We start from the raw sequence: 11,302 nt of genomic DNA on the forward strand, positions 1-11,302 counted from the left end.
GGCGCGAGGCTGGGGCTGGAGGATGAAGGGCTATAGCCTGACGTGGGCGGAAAAGGAACTTGTCTTGCTCATAAGTGGACACAGAGAAACGCGCAACCTTTGGCCTAGAATGAGACACATGTGAGAACAAATCGTAAAAATAATTGAAAACAAATTGGTCCTAGAAAGATGAAGGAAATGAGAATAGAAAATTCAACCCCCACGCCTGTTTTCCTTTAGCAGACAGAGGACTGCTCCCTCCTGGTGGCCGAGCAGGGCAGTGAGCGCCTCCCAGCAGGCGGAGGCTCACAAAGCGCAGGGGATACTCTGAGCAGAAGCTGGCGCTGGCAGCTTAGGCCTTCACAAGTGCTGTTCAGTTATTCTCTTAATATTGGATTGAAATTTATTATTACCACAACCCATGATTCTAAAGCAAAAGTCTCAAAGAATATGGTAACAGAGTTTCTCTGGGGTGTTTTAGTTTGCTGCCAACTGAGAAATGGTTGTCTTGAAGAAAACAGAGCTTTCAGCCTCTTGACATAGCAATAGACGTAGGTCACCAAGGTCTTAAGGTCACACAAGTCCCCTTAAAGTAGGCACTACTAGAAGAATTACAAATATAGGCCTGGCACAGTGGCTCATGCCTGTAATCCTAGCACTTTGGGAGGATGAGGCTGGAGGACCCCTTGAGGCCAAGAGTTGGAGGCTGCAGTGAGCTATTACTGCACCACTGCACTCCAGCCTGGGCAACAGAGCAAGAGCCTGTCTCAAAAAAAGAATTACAGATATAGGCGTTAGAAAAAAAGAGAGTTGGCAATTTCAGCATCCATAAAAATGGTAATCCAGCCCAAGACTGATGGCAAAGGATAGAAACGTTGATGACTTTAACAAAACAGCATTGTTTTGTCCCCAGATACAAGGAGAAGTAATGCCTGGATGTGAGAAAGAAAAAGAACTTCACAAAGGATACCAGCTGAAGCTTAAGACGTAGTTCACAGGTAAGTGATTACAGCTGGGAAACAAATTAACATCACCTTTCATAGACAACAAGTGAGAGACCCCACCCCTCTGACTCTCACTAGGTCATTTGGCATGGTAGAGGATACCTAGTGTGTCGTTCTGGTAGCCCCATAATTTAAATTTTTTTGTGTGTGTGACAGAGTCTTGCTGTGTTACCCAGGCTGGAGCGCAATGGTGTGACCTTGGCTCACTGCAACCTCCTAGGTTCAAGCAATTCTCCTGCCTCAGCTTCCCGAATAGCTGGGATTACAGGCATCCACCACCATGCCTGGCTAATTTCTGTATTTTTAGTAGAGATGGAGTTTCACCATGTTGGCCAGGCTGGTTTCGAACACTTGACCTCAGGTGATCCACCTGCCTTGGCCTCCCAAAGTGCTGGGATTACAGGCATGAGCCACTGCCCCTAGCCCATAATTTTTAATTTTTAAAAGAAAGGTATCAAAAGAAAGAACCCAACAGTTGTTGGTAATCACAGCCCTCTGAAAGGATATCATTAATGAGTAGGAATTGTGGCCAGCCAAAGTGTGGCCCAAGTATCCTGAAGGGAGGGCTTCTTAAGAAACCTAGTTGCTTACTCTAAAAAAGTTTTTTTGTAGGCTACTTTGCCTATGGAGTAACTATTTTTTTATTCCTCTACTTTCTTCATAAACTTGCTTTCACTTAAAAAAATTTCTTGTAATAAAATGTAGAGACAGGGTCTTGCCATGTTGTTCAGTCTGGTCTCAAACTCTTGGGCTCAAGCCGTTCTCCTACCTCTGCCTCCCAAAGTGCTGAGATTACAGGTGTGTGCCACCGCGCCTGGCCAACTGCTTACTTTGGAATTGGTCGCAGGTTTATAGGACTAACTGAAGCTTGTTTGTTTTTCACTGCAGCCTCTTGAACTCCTGAGTTCAAGAGATCCTCCCACCTCAGCCTCCCAAAGTGCTGGGATTACCGGCATGAGCCACGGCTCCTGGCCTGAAGATCTATTAGCTCTAATTTTTTGTTTTTTAAAGATGGGGTATTGCTCTGTCACCCAGGCTGCAGTGGTGTGATCATAGCTCACTGCAGCCTTGAACTCCTAGGCAATCAAGTGATCCTCCCACCTCAGCCTCCAAGTCGCTAGGACAATAGGCATGTGCCACCGTGCCTGGCTAATGTTTTCTTTTCTTTTTCTTTATTTTTGTAGAGACAGGAGTCTTGCTTCGTTGCCCAGGCTGGTCTCAAACTCCTGGCTTCAAGCCATCTGCCCGCCTCAGCCTCCCAAAGTGCTGGGATTATAGGCGTGAGCCGCCATGCCTAGCTAGCTGTAATTCTTTACTAGTCCCACCTATCCTCTATATCTGTATCAAAGAAGCCCTTAACATATTGACAGGGAAAGAGTGAACCAGGAGAAGCAGGAGGAGATTCTGAGGCAACACTGACAAGTGGGAGTCAGCCCATGATTTCATTAGTGTGTGTGTGTGTGTGTGTTATCATTTCATGGAAGAGATAGTGGTGAAATTATTTAAAAACATGGTATGGCCAGGCACAGTGGCTCACGCCTGTAATCCCAGCACTTCGGGAGGCCAAGGTGGGAGGATCCCTTGAGCTCAGGAGTTTTAAGACCAGCCTGGGCAACATAGTGAGACCTCGTCTCTACAAAAAATGAACAAAATTAGCAGGGCGTGGTGGTGTGTGCCTGTAGTCCTACCTACTCAGGAGGCTGAGGTGGGAGGATTGCTTGAGCCCAGGAGGTTGAGGCTGCAGTGAGCTGAGATTGCGCCACTCACTTCAGCCTGGGTGACAGAGCAAGACCCTATCTCAAAAAAGGAGCAAATAAAAACAACAAAAATACATGGTATTAATAATTTTCTGGATGACACTGAGGAGGACTCATTGTTAGAAAATAGTGATAACTCACTTTTAAAGCAATAAAGTGCTTCTGTGGTTCTGTGATAAAGAACAGTCAGGATTACAGGGATTACAATGAGTTTTCATGCTTAAGGAATTAAGATTTTGTAGATTTTAGAGATAATTCATCTTTAGGATTTTTTTTTCTTTTTACATTTCTAGTAGAAGTCATTAATTGTTTCCCTGTTGGATACTGGCATATGAATATTCAGTAAATATGAATTTTTACTGTATTCATGAATAAGACATTAGAAATCCTTCATATTTATAATTTTATTTTATGCTTTGTATCTATTTTTATTGAAATATTTACGCGTCTCAGCAGTAGGCTTTTGGAAAGTTACCTTTATCTCCTCTCCCATTTGGGCTCTTGTGGGTTTATGCCTTTATTTTATTTTTAAAATTAATTTATTTACTTTGAGACAGGGTCTGTCACTTTTTAGCCCAGGCTATATGGCTCCCAGGCTCAAGTGGTCCTCCCACCTCAGCCTCCTGAGTAGCTGGGACCACAGGTACACACCACCAGACCGGCTACTTTTTTTATTTTTTGTACAGATGAGGTCTCATTGTGTTGCCCAGGTTGGTCTCAAACTCCTGAGCCGAAGTGAGCGTCTTGGCCTCCTAAAGTGTTGGGATTACAGGCGTAAGCCACTGCACCTGGCCTTGGTTTATGCCTTTACACGCATACATGCACCAAAAAAATTTACTGTAGTTTTAGTCGGGGCTCAGTGAGAAGTGAAAATAAAGGCATGTAATTAATTTTCCATCCCTACCCTGAACTCCCATTTGTTTTAAAATTTAATGGTGTTGATCTTTAATGATTTATGTTTTATGATTTTATGACTTGTTTAAGAAACTCTTTTTGGCCAAGCAGAGTAGCTCATGCCTGTAATCCCAGCACTTTGGAAGGCTGAGGCGGGTGGAGCGCTTGAGCCCAGGAGTTCAAGACCAGCTTGGGCAACATAGTGAGACCCGGTCTCCATTTTATTTAAAAAGAAAAAAGTTATTTTATACCTTGAAGTTATAAACACATTCACCTATATTTCTTCTATGTATATCTTAAACATTATGTTTTGAATCCATCTCACATGATGAAGAATTTGAAAGGCAAGCTCAAGATAGAGGTATTTTAAAAAGGGAAGGGCATTAGAACCTTTAAGAAAAACAAAAAGATGAGTGACAAAGGAAAAGTGAGCTGCTTTTGTCTGCAGAGAACATTTATATAGTCAAAATAATGTAATATGTGATAATACATATTATATAATAGTAATCCACAATAATATAAACTGTAATTATGATCTAAATATGATAATATAATCATGATCTAAATATCATGGTATGACTGTATTTAGAGGATGCAGTGACAGGAGAGGAGAGTTGGCAAGAGAGTTAAATCTTCACTTTTTATAGTAGAAAGTCATCTGGTAATGTTTAAAATAGGTAAATCAAGAAACAGAGGTATAGGCAAAGTACTTAGACATATGGCACTAAGAAATAGCATAAGAGTTAAAGTTGTAGGAAATGATGTTATTCAGAATAAACCTTTTGGTACTTTTGGATATATTTTTTAACTGTGAGTGTGTATTATGTGATATTTTTTGAATTATGCATCAAGAGAATAAGAGAGAAAAGAGAAAGAACTGGGCAATGTTATCAAAAATGAAGGCAGACAAGGAGAGTGGCCACTCATGATCTGATGGAATAAATAATATATTGCATGCTTACTCAGAGCAGGGCTTGAGGCAGATAACAGGCATGCAAGTGTGGCAGGAGAATTTAGTGAAATAGAGAGTTTTGTTTTTTCTGCCTATGTTTTTCTTTTCACTATAGAGTAGGCAAGAGTTTTGGCAGGGCTGGGAGTGATGTCCTGATGTCAAAGTGAGCCTGATGTCAAAGGCCTTTTGTAAATGTCTTAAACCAGGGGAAAATGCCAGGCACAGAGGCTCACACCTGTAATCTCAGCAACTTGGAGCCTGAGGCAGGAGGATCCCTTGAGCCCAGGAGTTTGAGGTTACAGTGAGCTATGATCCTACCTTTGCACTCCAGCCTGGACCACAAAGCAAGCCTTAAAAAAAAAAAAAGTCTTAAAAAAAAAGAAAAGTAAACTTGTAAACTTGGGGAAGAGGTTATGCCCTGGAGGGGCTGAGGAGAGGGAGAGAATTCTTTATGACTGTGAAGGGATTAGTGTGTACATCCAGCCAGAGTGGGCACTGGGCTCTAATTTCTGTCTGTGATGGGGCAAGTGACAGGACTGTTGAGTAGATGGCTTCAGGGAGTATCTGGGGAGGTCAAGTCCAAGCCCAGAGGCTGTCATATCTGAATTCTTATGTCTCAAATGTGGAGTCTAGGACTTGAAGAGATATACCTGCTGGAACCACAGGGGTCAGAACGCTCACTGGTGGGACTGATGTCCAATGATGGGATGGTGTAGGAGGCAGGTAGGCGGCCTCCCTTGGGACTTGAGGTTTCTGTGACCTTTGCATAACCCTTGGCAGATGGGATCCCCCAAGAGTGCCTGATGTTGAATTTCTCATCCGCACTCTGGTGCAGTAGCTTGGAGTAGGAATTAAGTTCCTTTAAGGAACATTTCAAAAGTAGTATTTCTCGCATATCTGAGTTTATAGATTAATTTCACACCTGCTGCCCTAGGACAGGTAGGGGAGAGGCCCTGTCTTCACCTGCTGCAAGAGGAGCAGACAAGCCAATACTTGAGGTTGTTATGATAGGTGGTAAGTGCTGTGGCATACTCAGGCTCCTACAGAAGGAAAAGGTGATGGAGCAGCCACTTCTAGCTTCTGAGGTTCCTACCTTTCTTCTTCTTCTTCTTCTTTTTTTTTCTTTTCCTGAGATGGAGTCTTGCTCTTGTCGCCCAGACTGGAGTGCAATGGCATGATCGATCTCACCTCACTGCAATCTCTGCCTCCCGGGTTCAAGCGATTCTCCTGCCTCAGCCTCCCGAGTAGCTGGGATTACAGGCGCCTGCCACAATGCCTGGCTAATTTTTGTAGTAGAGACGGGGTTTCACCATCTTGGCCAGGCTGGTCTCGAACTCCTGACCTCATGATCTGCCTGCCTTGGCCTCCCGAAGTGCTGGGATTACAGGCGTGAGCCACCACGCCTGGCCTTGAGGTTTCTACCTTTCTTGCCCTTCCCCAGGATCTGTTCCCTTCTTTCTCACATTACCTGGCCCAATCTGATGGCCTCTTCTCTCCCTGCCTGGAGGTGAGTGGGGGAATAGAAGGGTCTTCACTCTGGGGAGGAAGAGGTAGAGGAGAGCCATCTGAGGCCTTCCAGGAGAGGAGACTGATTCACACCTGAATCCTGGGGTTCTGAAAACCTGCCCCAGGAGACTTATTCCTTGACTTCAAAGGGTTTAAGGGGCTAAAGTAGTCTGGATCCTAGCCAGGAAAGAAAGGAGGAAAAAAGAAGGGAGGAGGTTTTTCCATCTGGAAGGAGGCTGAGTGAGTCCAGGGGCCCAGATAGGAATAGAAGGAGAGCACAACAGCCCCATTAAACAAAGAGGAGAGATCGAGGCCCGAGCTTCACTGAATAGGGCTGAAGCAAGTCCCCTTGGGTCTTTGCCTCCCAGGGGCTCTCTCAGGGCTGGAACTGTGCTAGGGCAGGTTTCAATATAACTTGTGTTTGTCTGTGTTATAGATGGGCCCAAGCCACAGCTTCCCTCCTAGGGACCCTTCCAAAGAACTACTTAGAGGGTCTCACTGAATAGTTCCCAGGGAAAGGAGAGGAAGCCTCTAGGATATCTGGGGAAAGGTCTGAAGGTCATGGAAAAGATCCGAAGGTCACTCCTGGAGTTAGTGCAGGACAGAATCAGGGTCTCAGAGGTCTGCAGAGCTGTTGGGGCGTGTGCTCCATGTCCACCATCTCTCCATTGGCAGGATTCCTCAGAAGACTGGGTCCTACCCAGTCCATCAACCTCCCTTTAACTGCTCAGGGGTGCAGGCACCTGAGAGGCAAGGAGACTCTTGGGGTAGATGGGAACATAGCGTTTGTCAGCCTGAGCTCTCGGTTCAGAGTGTGTGACCCCACCCTGTAGGAACTTTGGCATCTCGGTGGACATAAACACATGGGAACAGGTACTTGGGTGGGAAGACAGAACAGCTTTTTATTCAGTTAGGTATAAATCATATTTACAAGGAAGAGGTGGGGTGCACTGGGGAGCCGTATCAGGTCCAGGGTCCTGATGATTCTCCTTCAAGGGGACAGTCCTGCTGCCTCCTCTCATGCTCCCTGGGAGACTCTCCCTCCTCAGTCTCTCTGGGCCTGGCCTGCTGTGGGCAGCTGAGCCATGCAGGGTAGAGCTGGGAATGCAGATGGGGTGGTTAAAGCAGGAGAAAGAGTGTGGCAAGGCCAGCATGGGGTGGCTGCTCCAGGGCCCCTGAGCATAGCCTCCTTCTTGCATCTTGGGTTCAGGCTTCAAGCCCTGGTGAGGCTGGTGGGGTCTCTAGGGCTCCAGGCTGCTCACTGGGCTATGGCCCTTTAGGGGTCTGTGACCGCTCAGTCCTGTGAGGGCAGAAGAGGGGTGTGAGGGGCTGACTGAGGCTCCCCTTTACCCACGTCCCTTCAGATTCCTCACCTCTTGCAGCCTTTGGAGCCCTTTCCCTTCTTGCCAGTCTTGGAGGCCCCCCTGTCCTTCCTGCAGCCCTGGGCTGGTTTCTGTGGGGACGGTGTCTTGTCCAGATGCTGCATCAGCTGCTGCACCCAGAGCTCCTTTGGGTCTGCACACAGCTCTGCCTGAGAGCGCTTGCGGGGCAAGAACCTGCGGGTGGGGGCTAGTAAGCCTTCTTAGTCTTGCCCACCATGCCCTCCCCACCCCATCACCAGCCTGTGCCCACCCCTTTGTGTCCACTCACAGGATAGCTGGGATGGAGCAGCCTAAGCTTGCTTCCTGCTTCCGGTAGCTGCGAACAACCTTGGCGGGAATCTTCCTTTGGCTGTACTTGAGGCAACAGTCCTGAGCCCCTCCATCACTGCCTGCAGGGTGGGATTCACAGGGAGCCAGGCGCTGCTGGCAAGCTCCTACCCAGGCCTCTTGATCCCCTTAGCCCCATCCAAGGCCCCTCCCTGCCTTGGTACCTTGGATCCCGGGGATGCCAAAGGCCAGAACCAGGATAAGGAGGCTCAGAGCCAGTGACTGAGCCATGTCTGTGGTAGAGGGTGAGTAAGAGGCCAGAGCTGAGGGTGAGGTGGGCAGCTGCAAGTTGGGGGTCTGTGCGTGGGCTGGGATTGGCCTGCTATTTATGTAGCTAGACACTTTCACTTCCCTTAACGTATCCCCACTCCTTTTCCTTCCTGAAAGCTGGATCTGCTGGCACCCAGCCCCATTTACTCAAACTAAATGGACAGTCCTCAGCTGCCAAATTTTATGTCCTCATTAGTTGAATATGTCTGGGCCTGAGCCTTCCTTCTATTCCCAGCTACTGCTTTCATGCAGGCCTCACTGCCTCTCCCCTGGTACACCATGACTGTCTCCTCACTACGCTCCAGGATCCATACCCTTCCCCTCCTTCCAGCAAATCTGATTATTAAATTGTAAGAGTTCTTTTTTTTTCTTTTTTGAGACAGGGTCTAATTCTGTCACCCAGGCTGGAGTGCAGTGGTTGATCTTGGCTCACTGAAATCTCCGCCTCCTGGGCTCGAGTGATCCTCCCACCTCAACCTCCCCAGGAGCTGGGACTACAGGCAAGCACCACTGCGCCAGGCTGATTTTTCTATTTTTTGTAGAGACGAGGTTTCACCATGTCTAGCCCAGGCTAGTCTTGAGCTCCTGGGCTCAAACGATCTGCCTGCGTCAGCCTCTTGAGGAGCTGGGACCACAGGCACATGCCACCACGTCCAGCTGTTTTAATTTTTAATTTTTATTTTTTCTAGAGATGAGGTCTTGCTGTGTTGCCCAGTCTGGTCTTGAACTCCCGGGCTCAAGTGATCCTCCTGCCGTGGCCTCCCAAAGTGCTGGAATTACAGGTATGAGCGACTGCTCCTGGTCTGTAGCATAACCATTTTGATTCCCCTTTGCTTTCCTTTTCTATATATTTTGTAGTTATTTTCCTAACGGATACCTTGGTGATTATAATTAACATTCTAAACTGATAACAACCCAGTTTGAATAATACCAACTTAGTTTCAATAGTATATAAACATTTTGCTCCTATACATTTTAGTCCCTTCTTTATATTGTTATTGTCACAGATTACATCTTTATACATTGTGTTCCCATTGACATAGATTTATAATTATTGTTTAATGCATTTTCCTTTAAAATTATAAAGAGAAAAGTGGAGCTACAAACTAAAAATACAATACTAGCTTTTATCTTTTTTTTTTGACACAGGCTCTCGCTTTGTCACCCAGGCTGGAGTGCTGTGGCACAATCTTAGCTCACAGCAACCTCGACCTCCTGGGCTCAAGTGATCCTTCCACCTCAGTCTCCCAAGTAGTAGGGCCACCATGCCTGGCTAATTTTTGTATTTTTTGTAGACACGAGGTCTCATTATGTTGCCCAGGCTAGTCGCGAATGCCTGACCTCAAGCAATTCACCCGCCTTGGCCTCCCAAAGTTATGGGATTACGAGTGTGAAGCACCATACCTGGTAATGTTGTTACTTTTTTTTTTTTTTTTTTTGAAACAGAGTCTCACTCTTTCGCCCAGGCTGGAGTGCAGTGGCACGATCTTGGCTCACTGCAACCTCCACCCTCCGGGTTCAAGCCATTCTCCTGCCTCAGCCTCCCGAGTAACTGGGATTATGGGCACCTGCCACCACATCCAGCTAATTTTTCTATTTTTTGTAGAGATGGGGTTTCACCATGTTGGCCAGGCTGGTCTCAAACTCCTGACCTCAAATGATCCACTCACCATGGCCTCCCAAAGTGCTGGGATTACAGACATGAGCCACTGTGCCTGGCCTGCTATGTTATGTTTATCAGAGATCTTTGTTTCTTTGTGTGGCTGTGAGTTATTATTTTTTGTCCTTTTGTTTCATTCTGAAGGTCTTCCTTTAGCATTTCTTTGTTTGTTTTTTTGTTTTTTCTTTCTCCCTTTAGCTTTTCTTGTGGGCAGGTCTACTATTAATGAACTTCCTAAGTTTTGTTTATCTGGAAATGTCTTATTTCTCCTTGATTCTTGCAGCATAGTTTTGCTGGATATATAGAATTCTTGTTTGACTTTTTTTTATCTTCAGTCTTTAAATATATCCCCCATTGTCTTTTGGCCTCCCATGGTTTCTGAAATCAGCTGGTAATCTTATTGAGAATCTCTTGTACATAATGAATTACTTCTCTCTTGCTGCTTTTAAAATCATCATTTTGTCTTTGGGTTTCAAAAATTTGACTATAATTTGTCTTGGTGTGTATCTCTGAGTTTATCCTTCTTAGAGTTTGTGAACTTCTTGGGTATATATTCATGCTTTTCATCAGATTTCAGATGTTTTATCATTATTTCTTCAATTTTTTTAGTGCCCTGTTCCCTCTATTCTCCTCCTGAGACTCCTATGGTGAGGTACATTTGATGGTGTCCCTGAGACTTGTTTATTTTTCTTCTCATACTTGATAATTTTAATTCTTATCATCAAGAATACTGATCTTTTTTTTTTCTGCTTAAATCAGTTGTTGATTGCCCCTAGTGAATTGTACATTTCAGTTATTGTATTTTTGCCTCCAGAATTTCCGCTTGAGTCCTTTTTTCTTTTTACTAATTTCCATCTCTTTCTTGATAGTTTCATTTTGTTCATACACCATTTTTCAGATTTCCCTTAACTCTTTGCCCATGGTTTCCTTCAGCTCTTTGAGCATATTTAAGACAGTTATTTTTTTTTCCAAAAGGGCCATTATTTCCCAATTTAATTTGAGGTCATAATAAAACAAGCAACAAAATAGTATTTGAGATTTCAGCTTCTCACCCTTATCATCAAACCTCCCAGCATCAATATTTATTGAGCATTTACAGTAAGACAGTTAAAGTCTTCATCTACTATGTCCAATATCTGGGCTTCCTCAGGGATAGTCCCTGTCAAATTCCTTTCTTCCTGTGAATGGGCCATACTTTCCTGTTTCTTTGTATTAGTAATTTTTTGTTGATAACTGGGCATTCTGAATATTACAGTGTGGTATCTCTAGAAATTCAGTTTTTTCACTCCTTCGGGGTTGCTGATATACACTTGTTGAGAACTGTGCCATCAATATGTGGTGAGTTTTTCAAACTGTTTTTTGCAAAGTGTGTATTCTTTGTTTTGTGGGGTTACTGAAGCTTCTGTTTATGACCTGACAAAGGGTTCTCTTCCTTCCCCCCAAAAAGGTTCTGTCCCTTTAAATCTGATATATGTGGTTCAGAAAGATGCTGCAGCCGAAGAGGGCCGAAACCAAGCAAGCCTGTCCCTTAGGGAAGCAGAAGACAGTCCCAAATGCAAACCCCTCATTTT

The 11,302-nt window shown here is 45.0% G+C and overlaps 1 protein-coding gene across 1 annotated transcript; it reads right to left on the minus strand.

The window, feature by feature from the left end:
• Positions 1-7,327: 7,327 nt before the first annotated feature.
• LOC115836374 (C-C motif chemokine 21-like) lies at positions 7,328-8,032 on the minus strand. Its single transcript, XM_030817594.1, has 4 exons — positions 7,966-8,032; positions 7,743-7,863; positions 7,466-7,648; positions 7,328-7,392 (listed from the first exon to the last, which is right to left on the minus strand). Exons 1-4 carry the CDS (start codon positions 8,030-8,032, stop codon positions 7,359-7,361), a joined length of 405 nt encoding a protein of 134 aa, XP_030673454.1. The 3' UTR covers positions 7,328-7,358.
• Between the last annotated feature and the right edge of the window lie 3,270 nt (positions 8,033-11,302).

This window comes from Nomascus leucogenys, chromosome 8, assembly GCF_006542625.1.
Source record: "Nomascus leucogenys isolate Asia chromosome 8, Asia_NLE_v1, whole genome shotgun sequence".
NCBI classification, from domain to species: domain Eukaryota; kingdom Metazoa; phylum Chordata; class Mammalia; order Primates; family Hylobatidae; genus Nomascus; species Nomascus leucogenys.